Source organism: Phoca vitulina, unplaced genomic scaffold, assembly GCF_004348235.1.
Source record: "Phoca vitulina isolate PV1807 unplaced genomic scaffold, GSC_HSeal_1.0 scaffold18, whole genome shotgun sequence".
Taxonomy (NCBI): Eukaryota; Metazoa; Chordata; class Mammalia; order Carnivora; family Phocidae; genus Phoca; species Phoca vitulina.
The window spans coordinates 14,832,146-14,850,518 of NW_022589721.1; the positions used below are offsets into that span (position 1 = coordinate 14,832,146).

At 43.6% G+C, this 18,373-nt stretch overlaps 1 protein-coding gene and 1 long non-coding RNA gene across 4 annotated transcripts in view; one reads left to right on the plus strand and one right to left on the minus strand.

Annotated features, from left to right (window-relative positions):
- SAMD12 (sterile alpha motif domain containing 12) overlaps window positions 1-9,024 on the minus strand; it is a 379,933-nt gene extending 370,909 nt beyond the window's left edge. For both annotated transcript variants that reach the window (XM_032415888.1, XM_032415887.1), the window contains exon 1: window positions 8,897-9,024. In XM_032415888.1, the coding sequence (XP_032271779.1) occupies window positions 8,897-8,909 (13 nt within the window). In that variant the 5' untranslated portion in view covers window positions 8,910-9,024. The remainder of the gene's footprint in view (window positions 1-8,896) is intronic.
- A 63-nt stretch (window positions 9,025-9,087) lies between these two features.
- Window positions 9,088-18,373, plus strand: part of LOC116639474 — a 253,016-nt gene continuing 243,730 nt past the window's right edge. Inside the window, exon 1 of one of the 2 annotated variants that reach the window (XR_004300849.1) lies at window positions 9,088-9,358. This is a non-coding gene — a long non-coding RNA (uncharacterized LOC116639474). The remainder of the gene's footprint in view (window positions 9,359-18,373) is intronic. The other variant, XR_004300850.1, reaches the window with a different exon arrangement.

Below are 18,373 nucleotides of genomic sequence, written 5' to 3' on the forward strand. Positions count from 1 at the left end.
AAAACCAGCCCCTGGCCCCTGCCATTCTCAAAATTTAAATCACACTAGAAACAGTCAACCAACCTAACAAAACAGAGTTCATGACTCCCCTTGGCAAATAAGGCCAACTCCTTTCAGGGACAAGTAAGTTTGTTCCCCACTCCAGTTAAGCTCCTCTTCTGTGGATTCAAACATGGTCTTCCCTTTCCTTCCTCATGCTCTTGTCTATCTTTCTCCAAGGTAAGCCTTTCCTCATCTAGGTTTCTTTCCTTATTTGACAACAATGACTCAATATCCAGAGCTTGATAAAAGTCCCTTTTATAGTAAGTAACATAATTTGTTAACAGCTTTCTCTTGGATGCAAAACCAGTGGCATTTCTAGGCTATATCCATGCTTGAGATCTGGAGTAACGTCAAAACCAAGGGTGTATATTTGCCATAGCCATACTATACTCTTGTATAATGCAGCACAAAGAGCCCACGTCAGGAAAGCTGCTCCCTCCTAATCCTATCCAAATGCCTAAACTCTACCCCTTAATGCAATTCCCTTATTTTTGTGAGAGCCTCATTATCAATGATTTGTCAATACAGAGAAAATCCAAATTGAGGAAAATTTGGCACAATAGTACATGTGAGGCATAGGAACTCTAAAATACAGCTTGGCCGTTCCTTATAAAGTGAAAACACATTCACTATAGGGCTCAAAAACCTCACTCCTACCTCTTTATACAAGAGAAACTTACATTCACACAAAAACTATTTACAGTGGTTATTCACATTTACCAAAAACTGGAAACAACCCAAATGTACTTCAACTGGTGAATGGATGTACGGTGGTATGTCCATTCAGTGGAATATCACTCAGTAATGAAAAGGACTGGGTGGATACACGCAACAATATGGGTGAACTTCAAGTGCATTACACTAAATGAAAGCAGCCAGACTTGAATGGCAACACAGTATATTATTTACATGACATTCTCAAAAATGCACAGGAGTGCAAGGATGGAACTCCGATGTTGGTGAAGGATAACTACAAAGAGGCACAAGGAAACATTTTGGGGTGTAGGAAGTAAATTTGATGGTAGTGATGATTATAAGACTGAATACATTATATTTGTCAAAACTCAAAGAACTACAAAGGGTGCATTTTATGGTATGTAAATGACCTAAATAACTCAAATTTTAAGTTTCTTAACCCACTAATATAGAACAAAGAACATTTGAAATAGTGACTCAAGTTTCAAAACCATGAAATAGTTTAAATATTTTATCTCAGGAGAACCTGAGTGGTTTTTTTTTTAATCAATTTAACCAAATTTAGATTATGATTGTAAATGTGTGTTAATTCTTAGACAAAAAGAATCCATTTTTTGTTATGTAGCTTCTACAAGATTTAGATCAGCTGGACAAAACATTTTTCATTTTACATTTGACTCTTTATAGCCTATTGATATAGACACCTCTTTTTTTTCCCCAAAAAAATATATTAGGGCATCAATTTTCACCAAAGACTTCTTAATCCTTAGATGATCCTAATATTGTTCTTTGGTGCCTATCAAGTCACCATGTTAGGTTGATTATGGTCTTCTTTAATGGTTATCTGGCCTAACTCAGCCATATCGTCTCTGGAAAACTAATGGAATCCTACAGCTCTGACCCAATGTCAATTTTATAGAGTGCTTAAAATTTTTCTTCTTTTGCAAGATCTGAAATTCTGCTTTGCAATCAATTTACATATTGTATGGCTGGGGGATTATCAGACCACTAGACAGCGCCACCGATAAAAGAGCAGGTGTTAAGTGACAAGTAAATTTTGGGTGCGGAGGGGGAATCATTTAAGTGATGAACCTTTAGTGAATATACTGTTATAACTTTTACTTTCCTCTTCTGCCTCATAACTGCAGGGAATCAGATAATCAGATAATACATTAAAAGTGAAGATGCTTCATATTTTACCAATTACATTTTGTTGGTCTTACCCAACTCTGAGAACTTACATTCCTTCACGGAGCACCTACTACTATGCCAGACACTACATTATGTGGCCATAAAAATGGCTTAGATGCTTTTTTTTAAATTAACATAATGTATTATTTGTTTCAGGGATACATGTCTGTGATTCATCAGCCTTAGACAATTCACAGCGCTCACCATAGCACATACCTCCCTCCCCAATGTCCATCACCCAGCCACCCCATCTCTCCCACCCCCTCCACTCCAGCAACCCTCAGTTTGTTTCCTGAGATTAAGAGTCTCGTATGGTTTGTCTCCCTCTCTGGTTTCATCCGCTTTGATGCTTTCTTAAATATGGCAGGAAGGAGACATCATTGCCATCATGTTCTAACATTTACTGAGTGTTTATTGAGAACTACCAGAATCGGCCAGAATTGGCCCTCTACATGCCTATGAGGTCATTACTATTGATATTCTCGTTTGCTAAATAAGAAGTCTCAGAGCTGTTCAGTGAATTACGCAGGCCCACACAGCAGGTCGTCAGCAGAGCTGGGGTTCACACCCAGTCTAGCTGCAGAGCTTGTACATTTAAAGACAGCTACAGCCCTCACCATGAGACACAAGCAGGCCTGAGCCCGTTCTGGCCCCAGCTCTCCAGGTGAACTATAGCTGAGGCTTCACACCCCATGATCAGTCCACAAACATCTGTCAAATCACTGAAGACTTGGGAGTTTCCTGGACGAAATACCACCAAACACAGCAGCAAGGGCAGCTGAGGAGCAAAGAGCTGAACTTGGCATCTGGCTCCTCCCAGCCTCAGTGCCCTTGGAAAAAGTCTGAAGGCAGGGAGGCAGCCGCCCCTGTCACCCAACAGCTGCCATCCCTTCGTGCTCTTCACTTGGGGAGGCAAGCTGTGCCTGCAGCTTCTTGCACCCACACTTTAGAAAAACCAGACTAAATATAGCCAAGTTTGCTCTCATGAGCCAGCTCAGAGCTGGTAGTGCTGCCACATTCTACTTCAGAAAATTGGGGAGAAATCAGCTTGATTTACAAGAGAGCGCTTTCCTTGCTTCCTCCTGTGGTTTCAAAAGGACTGTGTGCAAGATCCAACTGGACTGCAGCGAGTGCTGAAGCTTTGGCCAAGCAGATAATAGAGCCCGCAGGAAAAGGAATGTACCAGACGCGACTTAGGGTAGCATCCCTATTCACTTTCCTGCCCGTAAAGGGCTAAACAACCACAACACTGAGACTTTGGGGAAAAAAATCCATTAGGTAGAACATACTCTACATACACCACTGTTTCATGCCCTTTCTGCCATGCCCCACCCATCGATATCCTGGACCAAAGCTCACGCGAATGCTCCTCCTTGGTTAGGCTATCCCATCCAGCTCAGAACTAAATGCTCCATTTGTTCTCAGACCTCCCACGTAATGTTGCTTGTACTTTTACTTAGCACTTAGATCATTCCACCTAATCTGCTCCTTGGTCTCCTTCAGCAAAGTGATGATGGGGAGGTACAGAACGGGCTAAGCTCCCTTCTTTATTAGACTCCCCCCTCTGCCCACAAATCTAGTAGAGTTCCCTGAACACAGGCTGTGTTCTATCGCCTATGAGCAGAAAATACAAAACCTACATGAATGCCAGTGAAAGGGTTTGCAATTCCCTGCCCTTCTCCTAACTAAATGCATGACATGGGACCCTCCCTGGAGTTCAAGCACCGGCTTCGGACCCCGGGCTGCCCCTCCTGCACAGGTCACCACAGCATCTACCATGACTCAGCCTAACAGAACACAGTGACCGCAGCAAGTCCTGGGCAATCTCCCATTATGAGCGCCAGCGCTTGTTTCTTCTGGCTTAAGAGTACATACAGCAAGACAGAAGAAAGGGCTGGGCCAGGCAATGCAAGAGTAGGATTAAACTGATTAAACTGGCAGGAACCACCCCCAGCAAGCATGGAGGCAGGGTTTGAGGCCCCACTTCTCACACTGGATAGGAATTTTCCATGTTGGGCTTCTAATCACTACTCTCAGGTCTTAAAGTGATTCATAGAAGCTGCTGGTACAGAAAAGTCAAATCTTATGTGCTAGAGAACAAAATTAAGTTTAGGGTGGGGGAAAGAAGGAAAAAAGACCCCTCGGTGATAAGTTGAAGTGGAAGAAAATGGGGCAGCAGCTAGTTGAACAAGAACATCCTAATGCACAGGTAAGATCCCGTTAGGGAAACTAGTCTACACTCCCACTGCTTCTACGGCTCCTACTCTGTGGGGGTGAACACAGGTGGGAGTTCTCTCAGGGGTCTAAGGGGCTACTGGAGGAATCAGAACCATCCATCATCTCCCATTAATTGTCTTCTCATTCATTCAACAAGCTTCATAAAGGGTCTACCATGGGCCTGGCCTAAGACACAGTGCCCACCTGCACCGAGCACCAGCACCACCAAGTACAAGAGGTGATTACACTCGATGTTTTCAAGAAGGAATCGCAGTTAGAAAAATGTCGGTGGGCTAGCTCTGACAGCCCTCCTTGCTTCAGGCTTCATAGGAGGGGAAATCCGTGAGGACACTTTGGTCTCTCCCCACTCTCTCATGGGTAATTAGATTCAGAAGAGGAGACAACTACAGACATGCAAGTCTAGGAGAGGGAACAAAGCACACGTGTCTCCTGCCTCTCTCCTTCCCTTGGAGTCCCATCTGCCTGCTGCAGGAGCCTATGTTCTCTGGGCTCCCCAGGCTGGTACAGGGGCAGCAACTCCTAGGAGGGACAAGTGCTCTGCTTGGGTGCAATATTAACAAGTCTACTTTATCATCTAACCCAAAGCTAAACAACAAACCAAAACACACACAAAAAAACAAACCAAACCAAAACAAAACAAAACCCCACCAAAAACAAAAACCCATGGAGGTATGGAGGTTTGTAATAAAGAGGACACTTGTATCTCCCATCATGAGTCTCTGTGACTCAGTTCTGAATTCAAATGGGGTAGAGAGCCTTCACTGACGACTCCTTCTCTTTGCTATGCTTGTCTGACTAGCTCATTTGCCCTTTCTCCCAGCTGCTATTATGTATCCTTACAACAACTTGGTGATGGGCAGTTTTTTTTTTTTTTTTCTTTTACAGGAGAAAAATTCTAAAACCTGAGCCTTGAATGACTTTGAGGCCATTTGATAGCCAATGTGTTCATTTAGGATGGAAAGTTCAGATTCCTTAACACAGATATGTCATCTAGAGCATACTGCCTTCCATTTGAAATCTTTGGGGATGGGGAGTGCTGAATATTGGAAATCATTTTTATGCCACATAAGAGTCTATTAGATCTGAAATAGAAGCACTACGCACAAAAGTTTATCCACCCCACTTTGCTTATGCAGCTCTGAGGATGAAGCAAGAAGGGAAGGGAATGCGAACAAGGAGTAGGAATACCCTTCTCTTGCTTCAGCGCATTTATACTCCATTCATGAAACAATTACTGCAGTCCTTTAAGTGCCAAGCACCAATCTTGGAATACAGAGATGAATACAATACTGTCCCTGATGAGTCCACTTTTTTCCTCTCCCTGTGTAATAATGCAATCCATTTCTGTTAAACATCACCTCATGGACACAATCATCTACACAGTCTGTCCATGGAGAATGGATTACTTTTTGGTTTCTGCATGCTACCTCTCTGTAGTGGCCCTAATTTTTCCAGTTATTTAGGGTAATTTACTAAAATACAATGCTTTTTTTTTTTTTTAAAAAGACAATGGATGTAAACATAATCCCAACCTAAATGCAGACCATGTACTCTATGGCTGGAAAGCATAACCCTAAGCTGCCCAGCTGCCTGTAAATGCGAGGCATGGGTCGCCACCACGCTAAGGAATAGAAACAAGATACTGCAATTAAATTCAGAGAAGAAAACATAACCCAGGGTAGCCATAAAACAAAGGGCACCTCTTTATCATCTTAAACTCAAGGCTAAGGGTTCAGCAAAATGAATGAGCTCCCTATTCTTAACACTTTTACTACTTTTAGCACTTTACACTTAACACAAGGTCAAGCTTACTTAAACAGGTTACACATGATAAAAAAAAACTTCTACTTTGCTACTAATTAGGTTTGTACGAATAAGTGAAAATTCAGGATACAAAACATGCCAAATAGTAAAGCTTTTCTTTTTTTGTTTTGTTTTGTTAAGAAGGATGGGAGTACAAAAAACATTTACTGAGGATCTATGTTCGAAGCACCCTCCATAAGCCCTCTCCTTTATTAAATCCTCCCAACTTTCCTAGGAAGTAAACAGTAGTGTGCCCTTTTCCCCAGATGCAGAAACTAAAGTTCAGATGTTAAGTAACACGTCCTATTCCACTTCCTCTGGCCAAATTCCTTCTCTGAATCAGTGTTTCTCAATGAACCTAGGGACACTGGCTGTTACTTGGTTTTGGGTTGGCCATGCACTGAGGGACATATAGCATCCCTGCCCATGGACAAAAAAATACCAACAGCAGACCCAACATATCCCAATCACACACTTGGAGGACTGTTACCCCTTGGATGAGAACCACTGCTCTAGAAGATTCTTTGAGCATCAGGACAAAAGACTGAAGAGAGGGGCACTTCCTTTAAAAATTTCCCTTACCTTCAAATCTCTCAGAAGTCCCTTATTTTATGGCACTTGGGCTCCTAAGAAAGCCCCATGCACACTTATGGAGTCAGTTACAAAAGTGGCCATGAATTTATTTCCCATACATTCCATAAGCATTTACTGAGAACCTACTATGGGTCAAGTACTGTGCTATGGGCTGAGAATATAAAGTCAAAAAGTACAAGGTCCCAACCCCGAAGGGGTTACTGTCTTATAGTCTAGTGAGAGATTGAGTATGGAAATGTTAAAATAGGTATAAGCACAGGTACTAGGGAAGCTTAGTGCAGAAGGCACCTCCCACAGACCAGGGCAGAGAGCTGGGAAGGCAGAGGGAACAAAGGGTTGAGACAGGCTCCCAGAGGAAGAGAAGTTTTCCCTGAGCCTTTTGAAAGATCAAGTGAGAGTAGCCAAGAAGCGCCCACTAGGCTGAGCAAACTGCCTTTGCAAAAACAGAGCTAGGGAATCCTCTTTGCAGCTGAAGTTTAAATGACTTCCTTCAGTCCTCAAATTGAGACCTCATTGTGATTCAAACTTGGGATCTCCTGTTTACTAGACAAGCACTTGAACCAAAAAATCTCTAGAAAATAAAATAAGTCTCTGCAGTCTATGTGTAGTTCATTCCAAAGCTCTTGTTTTCTCGCAAGGTCTGACTTTGCTGGTATAATAACTCATCAGACGAGAAATAGGACTAATTTTATACTTCTTACAGTGAACAGGAAATTGTTTTCAAATACACTGCGGACTGGCAACCAGTGGGAGTGTCCCTCACTTGGAAACACAGAAAAGTGCAGAGAAAAAGAGAATAACCAAGGTCATCTGAAGGGTGAGGCAAGAAGGGGTGCCAGCAGGTCAACCTAACCTTGGCCTGAAGCTCAGGAGGAACTTTATCTTTTTTATCTTTTTTTGCTCATCTGAAGTCTTGTTTCACTTATAATCAACTGTAACGATGCAGAAAGCCAGATTCTCACCTTATTATTACGTTTGCACAGTACAGAACACTTAGAAACATCTTTGGCTATTTTTTTCCAAAGCCATGTATGTTAGAGATGTAATATAAAAACCATAGATGTGAATATAATATAGATAACTAAAAGTAGCCAGCTGGGGCACTCTGAACCTCAGCCCAAAGGCAATAGTTTTTTGAGTTAAGGTACTGAGCAGAAGAACTGGGTTGTTGCTACTTCAGATGGTTAAGTAATTATAATGAGAGCAGGAGTCAGAGTAGTTCAATTGCTCTCTCCTGGGGCAGGGAGGGGAGAGGGAAGCTAGCCTTGTGGTTCCCTCTTGCCTCTAGCCTACAAGGAACAGACTCATTTCCCCTTGGCAAGGAGCCAGATGCACTGGCAAGGCATGCCCTCTTTTTCCTACCCCAGTTCCCCTCTTACCTGAGCCACACTCAGGATAACTCTGCGGGGAACTGTAGGCTCTCCTTCAGTCCCATGATTACCGCATTTTATCGTTCAGGCACAGTTTGACCTCTAATTTGACACCGCAAACACATCTGGTCCACATATTTCTCCCCATAAACTACCCTCCACAAAAAAAAGTCTGTGTTCCAAGGGAAGAGAATCTGAAAGGAAGGCTCGGGATCCCTCACAAACCTCCTGCCCCTGCTTTCATCCCGGAGGTTCAGAGGAGACAGTATTGTAGAGCCAAAACTGCAAAGCCAGAGGCCATAATTATACTAGAAAAGAGGAAGGTGGTCTTCGAAGAAAAGAATTCACCCACATGGAAAAGACTGGTTGTTCTTTTTTATTCCTGGCTGATTCCATTTCTTTTCTATAAACTTTGCTAACCCCGGGATGGTCGTATAAACAGAGACAGGTGTAGGGACACCTCCACCCTCTGAGTACATCTGCTGCCACCGCCGCCGGGCGCGCACGATAGGGGCCCTGGACTTAATCGAAGACCATGCGTCCCGATGACGCACCTGGCCAGGGTCCTCTCCCACGTGTGGGGGGCAAAACGAGCATCCCCAGCCCCCGGGCCACCCAGCCGGCCCCGGTTAAAGGGGATAGCGAAAGGGGCACCTCCGGGCTGAGACCTCATGCCGGTCTCTCCGGCTTTCCCCCCATTTCCAGTACACCGTGTCGCATTAGGGGTACTCTTCGCCTCCAACCACAAAGTCCTGCGCACCTACATGTCTTTCCAAAGCAACTGAAGAAAGCGCCTACTGGCCTTCCGTGGCTCAGGTGAGTGCCAAGAGGTGTAGGAAGAAAGGGCCCGCTCGCCACCACCCTCTTTCCTCTCCTCCCCACGTTCCCCAAGATTCATCAGGGATGTGTGTATTGGGGTGCGCGGGTTAAGAGGGAGCTTAAAATGCCCAAGCGTCCCTTACCTTCCACAGCCATTCTCTCAGAGCTTCCCTAACGCATGCATAATTTTCTCGGCCGAGATACTCCTCCTGCCCCGCGCTCCCCCCTCCTCGCGCTTTCGCCTAAATATTCTGCGCTCATCTGCTCTAGGACCAACCTGCCGCGGTCACGCAAAGCGAGGCTGCAGGCTCCGGCTCCGCGCAGGGCAGCCTGGGAAGTGTAGTTCCCTCACTTCCCTCCGACCCGGGAGGGTACCCCGAATCCTCCCCAGGGGACTGCCCCGTCTCCACACTCGGACTGCAGCTCTAGCTGCAGCCGGCCGAGGCAGAAAAATCCCTCCTGGGGTGGGGGGAGGTGTCTCAGGGGCGGAGCCGGCGACCCCCGGACGTGGCCGGGACTACATTTCCCAGGATGCTATGCGCTGGGCTTCGTTCGGCGCTGAATGGAGACCCGAGATTGAGCTCTTCGCTGACAATTGGAAGTGGGTAAGCACCTGGCAGGGGTCGTGCGGAGGGCTGGAGGCGGAGGTGTCTGTGGTGGGATCTTCTGGGCTTCTTCGCCGGCCTGCTTGGCTAACTATTTAGTGAGGAGAGCAGAGCCACCAGCTGGCTGTGGTTCCCACCTGGGCCAGAGAGCCGCTGCACAGGGTGCGGTTAAAAGTTGTTCCTTTGCGCCCTGGGATACTCGGGGTTCTGCAGAATCCCGCCAAGTGATATAGCTGGTCGTCTGATCCTCCAAGTGGTGCAGGTGGATAAACACTTAACATGGGGTAGGGGATGGCTTAAAAATCCCCAACAGGCATCATCCTCAAGGGGTTATTAGGAACCAAATTTAGGAACCGGGATCCCACCTGAGGATGTCTGATGATGGAAGGCTGTCTTGCTTCCCTGCTGGGAGGCTTTCGGCTTGTTTGGCCTGGAAGCCCATTGGCGGTCTGTGATGGGGCCTAATAATTAACAACGCCTAAGAATTCGTGTTCTTTCAACTTCTGACCCTGTGTCCTAACTCCAGGCGTTGGGGGTGCTGTAAGCAGACAGGAGAAAGAAACACGTGGAGGGCAGTAGAAGTCCAGAGCTGGTAAATATTGATAAAAATGAAGTTCCCAGACCTCTTTTTTTTTTTTTTCTTGAACGTGGAAATGCAGATGCAGTTATGGCTGGTAGAGGTAAGGGGATGGTCTTGGGGAAAAAATCTGACTCAGGACTGTAGTAAGTCTTTTAAAGGCCTTGAGCTTGGAAATTCGAATGGTGCCACTTCCAGTCAGCACCCAGCTCTTCTAGCCCCTTGCCTATATATATAGCTCCCCCCTCCAAAAAAATATATGTATATTTCTGAAAACCACTCTGGAAAATTAGGAAGCACAAAGATTCGATTCTTCCCATAAAGATGACTACTTAGATTTTCTTTGTCTCGGTCATAATTTAAAAAAAAATAATTTGTTTGAGTGTGTACATGCGCCACTGTTTTTCTGGTCACTAAGTATGTGCCTAATCCTACTATTGGGTAATATGGCTGTGTCTGGGTACTTTTAAAAATACCTGTGTGTAACTATTAAATGCCGTCGGTGATACTTTAACTGTGTGTCCATAGAGCTGTGTGCAAATCAAACCCAAGGCTTCCATCCTTGGTATAGTAGCCAGAGACCTGTTCAGTGAAACACAATGAGTATTTGCCATGGATAAAATAATTTTTCCAACCTAATTAATAACCAAGCATTTCTGGAAGGAACTGAAATCCGGGTGCTTTCTCTCCCCTCTCATGTAAGTCTTTCCTTAGATAGAACATTTGTAAAAGAAAGCCATGCGACCAGAAATATCGATGATTCTCGGCCTTGTCTGTGCACTAGCCTTTGACAAACACACATTCTTAAGCCTCACCTTAATCTCACAGAATCTGGATTTCTGAGTATTTGGATAGGGACATTTAAGTTTTAAAAACCCACAGGTGATTCTCATGTTCAAGGAAGATGAAAACCATTGATCTGTTTTCAATCTTTTAAGGATCTGGATGATACTAAAATGTAAAAGTCACTGAAATTTTTTTTTCATTTAAAAACATTATTTCAGCTCAAATCTTTAAGATTTTTCCCAGTTGATGTGCATTCTAGTTTGAGTTTCATTTTTAGTATAAATGTAAGTAAGATGTGAAGGAAGTACTAGTTTAACCATAAGAAATAGCCAATATTGATTTTTTTTTTTAAACCTAGAAATAGAGCAGTATCACATGGCTTAACCTAATAAAGGATAAGCAGAAGTTAAGCTGGGGCTTTCAATTCTGGCTGATCACCTGGGGGATAGGACGAAAGAGTTCTCACTAGAATGGCCAAAAGGAAAAGACAGAAAATAGCAACTCTTGGCAAGACTGTGGGGCAGTAAGGACTCATAAATACTGCCGGTGTTGTGCAAATTGATACAAACACTTTGGAAAACCATTTGGCATATTAAGCTAAATATATGCTTATCCTGTGACCCAGCAGTTCCACTTGTAAGTGTGTGTCAGGCAGATAGGCCTACACATCTCCAAAAGACATATACAGGAATGTTCATGGCTACATTATTTGTAATAGCTACAAACTGGAAACAGTTAATGCATTGTGGTATAAACAAACCATCCCATATCGCAGGGGTTAGCAAACTATGGCCTATGGGCCAAATATGGCCTGCTACCTCTCTCTGTCTTGTTCATGAGCAAAAATGGTTTTTACATGTTTAAATGGTTGGGGGGGAAAAAGAATATCTGGTGACATGTGAAAATTATATAGAAGCACCTACATAATAGCTTCAGTTTTGCTTTTTGGCCTGGAACACCTAAAATATTTCCTGTCTTTCCCTTACAGAAAAAAGTTTTACCAAATCCTTCTATAAAGTAATGAAAATGAATTACAACTGCATACAACAACAAATTTGATGGTGACAAATCACCCCAAAATTGAGGCTTAAATTAACACCCATTTATTATCTCAGCTTCTGTGGGACAGAGATTTGGGCACAGCTTAGCTGGGATTTCTGCTTCATGGTCCTTTACAGGCTGCGATGAAGGTGTTGGTGGGCCAAAGTCATCTGAAGTTTCAACTTGGGAAAGATAAGCTTCCAAGTTTGAGTGGTAGTTGGCAGAATTCACTTCCTCACAGGCTGTTGGACGGAGGGCCTCAGTTCTTTGTTGGCTATTGGCCAGAGATCATCCTTAGTACTTTTCCGCAAGAGCCTGTGCAACATGGCAGCCTGCTTCATCAAAGCACACAAGCTAAGGCTAAATGGAGTTTACTAGCAAGAGGGAAGTCACAACCTTTTGTTACCTAATCATAGAAGTGCCATCCACTCAATATTGTCATATTCTATTAGTTAGATGCAAGTTACTCAAAGGGAGGCCATGAATATTAGGAGGTTGGATCATCGGGGGTTATCATGGGGGGTTATCTATCACAACACACAGGCAGAATGTTGAACAAAAAAAGCCAGACAAAAAGAACTACATAATGTGTGATTCCATTTATATTAAATTCAAAAACCAGACAAGATGAATCTATGGCGTTATAAGTCAGGATAGGGGTTCCTCTAAGTGTATGAAGGGGGGAATGTAAGTGCAGGGAATGGTTAGTAAGTGGAAGGAAACCCCATGAGGGCATCTGGGATGCTGGGATGTTGTGATTCTTGAGCTGCATGCTGTTTACACATATATATATATTGTTTGTGAAAAGGTATTGAGCCATACGTATCTGATTTGTGGAAGGGTGTATGTGTGTGTGTGAAAAAGATACTTCAATAAAAAATTTTAAAAAGTAATATATGCTTAGATTCAAGTAAGCATGACAAATGACCCATTTATCAGCCACTCTTTGATTATCTATGCGTTCTCTTTCTTTGCCACAGTAAAGTCACAGTTGATTCCATTCCATTTAACAAGTATGCTTTGAGGACCTACTAAGTGCCAGGCACTTACCTAGATGATTGTAATACATAGTAGGCTGAATTTCTAGAAATTGCCCTCAAGATTCCATACCAGAATCCCCTGAACCTGTGAATGTAATGAGTCATTCTTCCTGTGATTGTATTATGTTAAAAGGCACAGTTGACTGTAAAAATGGAAGACTATCCAGGTGGGCCCAATATAATCAATCAAGAAAGAATTTTCTCCTATTGGTAGCAAAAGGGGAGGGCAGAAGAGGAATTCGAAGAGATTCTAGGCATGAAGAAGACTCAACACACAGGTTACTGCTTTGAAGAGAAAGGCCTGTGAGTAGGGATACGGGCAGCCCCTGGCAGCCAGCCAGCAAGGGAAAGGGGACCTCAGTCCTGTAGCTATAAGGAACTGGATGCTGCTAACAATTTGAGCCTGGAAATGGATTCTTCCCCAGAGACTTCAGATAAGCGTTCAACCCACCTGACACCTTGATTAGGTCTTGTAAAACCTGAACAGAGAACACAAGTGAGCCCACACATTCCTGAGTTACAGAACTGTGAGCCAGTAAATCAATATTGTTTTAACCTGCTAAATTTGCTTATTTTCTATTAATTTGTTTAGTTTTTATGCAGCAATAGAAATTCATACAGGATGTATCCTGTTCACAGCAGACAGCTATTCTAGACCTATTTTTGTGGGTGGGGACACTTAAAAAATAATGATTTTAATGCTGACAAAGTAAATCAGAATTTCTGGAGGTAGGACTCCCACCCCTAGCATTTTTTTTTTCTTTTTTCAAGTTTTTCAAGTACTTCAAGAGATTCTAATCTGAAGCTTCTATTGAGCAATCTTATTAAGGGGATAGAGACCAAAATGCCTGGGTGAGAAGAGATATTTGGCATTCCACTCTGTTACGTGTTTCATTAACCTGTCACTGAGTCTTGTCAAGGCTTCTTGCAACATACCCCTTGAATGTGGGCTTCCTCTCCACTCCCTCTGCTACCCTGCTGGAGGACTCAGACCTGGGTTTCATTTAAATAATGTGAGTGTTACCACTGGCTCCATGAGGACAAGGGTGGACCCTGGTTTTGCTCGCCTTTTATGTTCAGGCCACTAGTACTGTTTGCCATGTAATAAGTACATAATACATATATCACATGTTTATAAATGATGACTGATTGAAGGAGCACATGAATAAACTACCCAGTCGTGATTAGGTCTACATTCTCCCCAATGAAACTTCAAGTTAGTATTTTGTTTTTGTTTGTTTTAATGTTCCATGCTGGTAGAGGTAGATATTTCTACACCTGGAATCAATTCAAAAATGACTTAGAGACAAGTTCATCTGAGCCTTCTCATTCACAGTTGGGGCAGAGAAAAAGCATGCCCAGGTCACAGTATGGCAGAACAATGTCTAGACCAAGGCTTTTTTTAGGGGGCCTGGGGTGGTGGGCTGGGAAGGTTTCTGTTGCTTCAGGCTTGGCTTGGTTTGGTGGCTTAACCTTAAGTGGAAGAGGCTGGGGCAGGTGTCCCTGCTTCAGGTTCGTGGATAGGTTGGGTAGCTCTACCTTAGGCTGAAGGGGCTATGGGAGGAACAGCCATTCTCATAGTGATGGCAGAGGAATAAGAGGGCAAAAGGAAGCATGTGAGACTTTTTTTTTTTAAGATTTATTTTTATTTTAGAGAACACGCTTGCACAGGAGGGGTGGGGGAAAGTCAGAGAGAGAGGGAGAGAGAGAATCACAAACAGACTCCCCATTGAGCAGGGAGCCCAATGCGGGACTCATTCTCACCACCCTGAGACCATGACCTGAGCCAAAATCAAGAATCAGCTGCTTAACCCACTGAGTCACCCAGGCACCCCAGTATGCAAGACTTTTAAGGCCTGGCTCAGAGCTGGGGCGTGTTCACTTCTTCCCCTTTGTCATTTGTCAGTGTAAGTCACATGGCCAATCTAATAGTCAAGGAATGAGGAAATATACTATATCGTGGCAAGGATGTGTGCAGGGAAGGTTGAAAAATTGGGTTAATTACTCAATCTCCACAATGGCTGTGTATTAGTCTCCTATGGTTGCCATAGCAGGGTGCCACCAGCTGGGTGGCTTAAAACAAAAGAAATTTATCCTTTCACATCCTGGAGGCTAGAAGTCTGAAATCAAAGTGTTGGCAAGGCCATACTTCCTCTGAAGTCTCTAGGGAAGAATCCCCTCTTGCTTCTTCCTGGTTTCTAGTGGTTGCTGGCAATCTTCAGGGTGTGTTGCTACATTACTCTGATCTTTGCCTTCATCATCACATGGTCTTGTTCCTCATGAGATGTCTCTGATTTTAAATCTCTCTTCCCCATAAGGACACCAGTCATTAGATTCAGGGATCACCCTAACCCAGTATTACTTCACCTTAATTTGAATTTCCAGATAAGGTCACATTCATAAATATGTAGGGTTAGGAATTCTGCACATTTATTTTGGAGACACAACTCAACCCACAAAGACCAGAATCCTGTAGCATCTTTTGTAAACTAGAGCAGTTGTTCCTAAAGTCTGGGTCCTGGACCCACAGTATGAGTATTACCTGGGAGCTGGTTAAAAGTTAATGTTCATGGGTCCCAACCAGACTTACTGAATCAGAAGCCAGAGGGGTAGGACCCAGCAATCTGTGGTGCAATGAGTTCTCCAGTGATTTTAATTCATGCTAGACTAGAAAACAGTAGAAGCTAGGCTTTGCAGAAAGGTAAATTTGGCCATTGTTGTTAAGAAGGAGACACCCATTCAGGTGTCTGTGTGTGTGTGTCATAAGAAGGCAGGTGTTAGAAGTAGAGTGGGTTTAACTAATCCACTTGAGTAATAAAAATATAATTCTAAGGAATCCAGGTCCCACTTGCCTCAGGGATCAGTGGACTTGACAAAGCACTGTTCTTATACTCAAAAGTCATCACTGAATTTTCATTTTCTGTGGGTGTGAAAAAGATGGGAGGAGTCATCAGAGCTGGTTCCTGAGTCTGCAGCATGAGCTACACTGGGTAGAATCAATGAAAAAAGGTAGCCAAGGTCTGGGGCACCTGGATGACTTAGTCGGGTAAGCATTGGAGTCTTGATTTTGGCTCAGGTCATGATCTCAGGGTCATGGGGTTAGGCTCTGTGCTTGGCAGGGAGTCTGTTTGGGATTCTCTCTCTCCCTTTCTCCCCTTTCCCTCTCTAAAATAAATAAACCTTTTAAAAACATGTAGCCAAGGTGCTTTGCACAGTGTTGAGTGCTTTGTGGAAATGATTATTACCAAAGACCTATTATTGCTGACTCTACACTTCTGTTTTCAACCAGTTCTGGAAAAAAATGACATTTGCAACACCCTCCCCACCCCCCACCCCCATGGCTGTATATGCAGAGCTAAGAAAGAAAATGTGTCACAGTTTGTTACAGAACTTCAGGCATGGGACATAGGAAGTTAGTTTACTAGTGAAGTCACACCTAATGCACAATAAATTTAACAAAGGGAGCCAGCACTTAGATAGGGTTAGATTCTCAAGTAACAATATAGAATAAAAATCAGGAATGGGCAGCTTTTTGCTTGAAAATACTTTACGTTGTCCCTTGAAATACAAGGCATGTAATTGTATGTATACAGTCCTGTCTAGTAATCCCTAGCGTGTCAAACTTAGAGAATATAAAGGAAAGACTACAAGGAAAGACTTTATGCAGGTGTCTGCATATTCAAAACATTCTGCCTTTAAAATAAATTCCTAGTTCTGAATGTGGGAGATGGCGAGACTGTTCCAAACATTTTCTTTTGGACTCTAATACATTAATATGCTGTTTTTTTTTTTTTTTTTTTTGAGGATTAAATGAGGAAATTAGAACTCCCATCTGAGCGTAGAGGTAGGTCTCTAAAGAAATGGGAGTCTGTTCAATAGATGTAACCTATCTATATGAATCTAACATTATGGAGTGGTTACGATTTGCCAGAAATTCTTCTAAGTACTTTAAAACTGTGCATTCCGGCTCTGGAGGCCACGTGTTTCCCTACTGTACTATGCTGCAATTCTAATTTTGCACAGTTGTATTTCTGCTCTACGCAGTTTTGGAGGGCGGCAGACCAAAATCAAAACATGGAGCTGGATACATTGATATCAGGTGTGGACCCAAAGAAGCATTCCCCTCCCCCCCATCCTGCCCACTCCCCGTGCCTCTCTCCTTGAAGGGTGGAAAGTAATATGATAAAACTTCTACAACCTTTTCTTTTTAGGAAGCCAGCTCTATGCTTTTTTCTTTTCCCAGGGGCAGAAAAAAATAGCATATTGTGTTGTCGCAAAAGAAAAGAATGGAGTTGAGCCTTCGTGGTTAGAGATGAGAAAAGTCCATCAGTTGTCAGAAAGTAAGAGTCAGGGGAATTTGTGCAGCCGGAGCCCGATAAAAGGCACGGCAGGGGCTGATGACAGATTACTGTCCTCATAAACCCGAAGGCATGATCTAGGGCTCAATCCTAATGTCTGCCAAACTCAAAGAAGTTAAAGAAAAATGGGACAGAGGAGATGATTTAGATTGCACCTGGGAGAGAAGGAATGTAGCACACCCAAGCTGTGCTTTGTGAGATCAGGCAAGCATCCGCAGAGTACAGCCCCAGATTTGCCTGCTACTTGCTTTCTCCAGCCTGTGGGAACTGTTAGAGAAAAATTTGGCATTTACAAGTTAGTTCTGGGAGGTCTGATTTTGTTCGGGAATCCTAAAAGCTGTAAATGTGGATCTTATGAGAGCAAGGGATATTATCAACTCATTTTTGCCCCCATGGTTTTAAGTGCTAATGGTGTAGTATTTGTTGGGTGTCTTAAGTCATGCAGTGTATGTTTGAGTGATCTCTGCCTTCCTCCTACAACCTTCTTGGGTTGTATGGATTCTTGGGTTGATGTGTGTGTGTGGGGGGGTGGGCAGGGGATCCTTCTTTCTCATTCCCTGGGCTGGTCTCAGGAAGCAAACAGACCCAACCACAAAGCCTCCCAGAGGCACTGGGTCCTTATGGTGCTGCCTTCCATGTGATATATGTATTGTTGACTTTGCCTTTGGAGGCACAGTGATGGAGCAGGAATACCCTGGACCCTGAAAACTATAGATCTGAGTTTGAAATCTGCCTCTCACCACAAACCAGCTGGGTGAATTGAAATGAAGTAACCTCTCTGCTCTTGATTTGCTCATCTATAAAATGGGTAACAATGTATCTGTCTCGGGCTTTTTGAGGATCAGTTGTCTATCTAGCAAATTAACCCCCAAAAACTAGTGGCTTAAAATAATTTATCATCTCACAGAATTTCTGTGGTTCAGGGAATCTGAGAGCAACTTAATCTGGGTGGTTCCAGCTCGGAGACTCTCATGAGGTTGCCATCAAGATGTTGGCCAGGGCTGCCATCATCCAAAAGCTTGACTGAGGGTAGAGGACTTGCTTCCACTGTGGCTTCCTCACACAACTGGCAAGTTAGAGCTGGCTATGGGCGGGAGGCCTCAGTGGCTTGCAACGTGGACATCTTCATGAGACTGCTGTGTTCTTCCTCACAAAATGACAGCTGGCTTCCCTGGGGAGTGAGTGATCCAGGAAAGTCAGGAGAGGCCACATG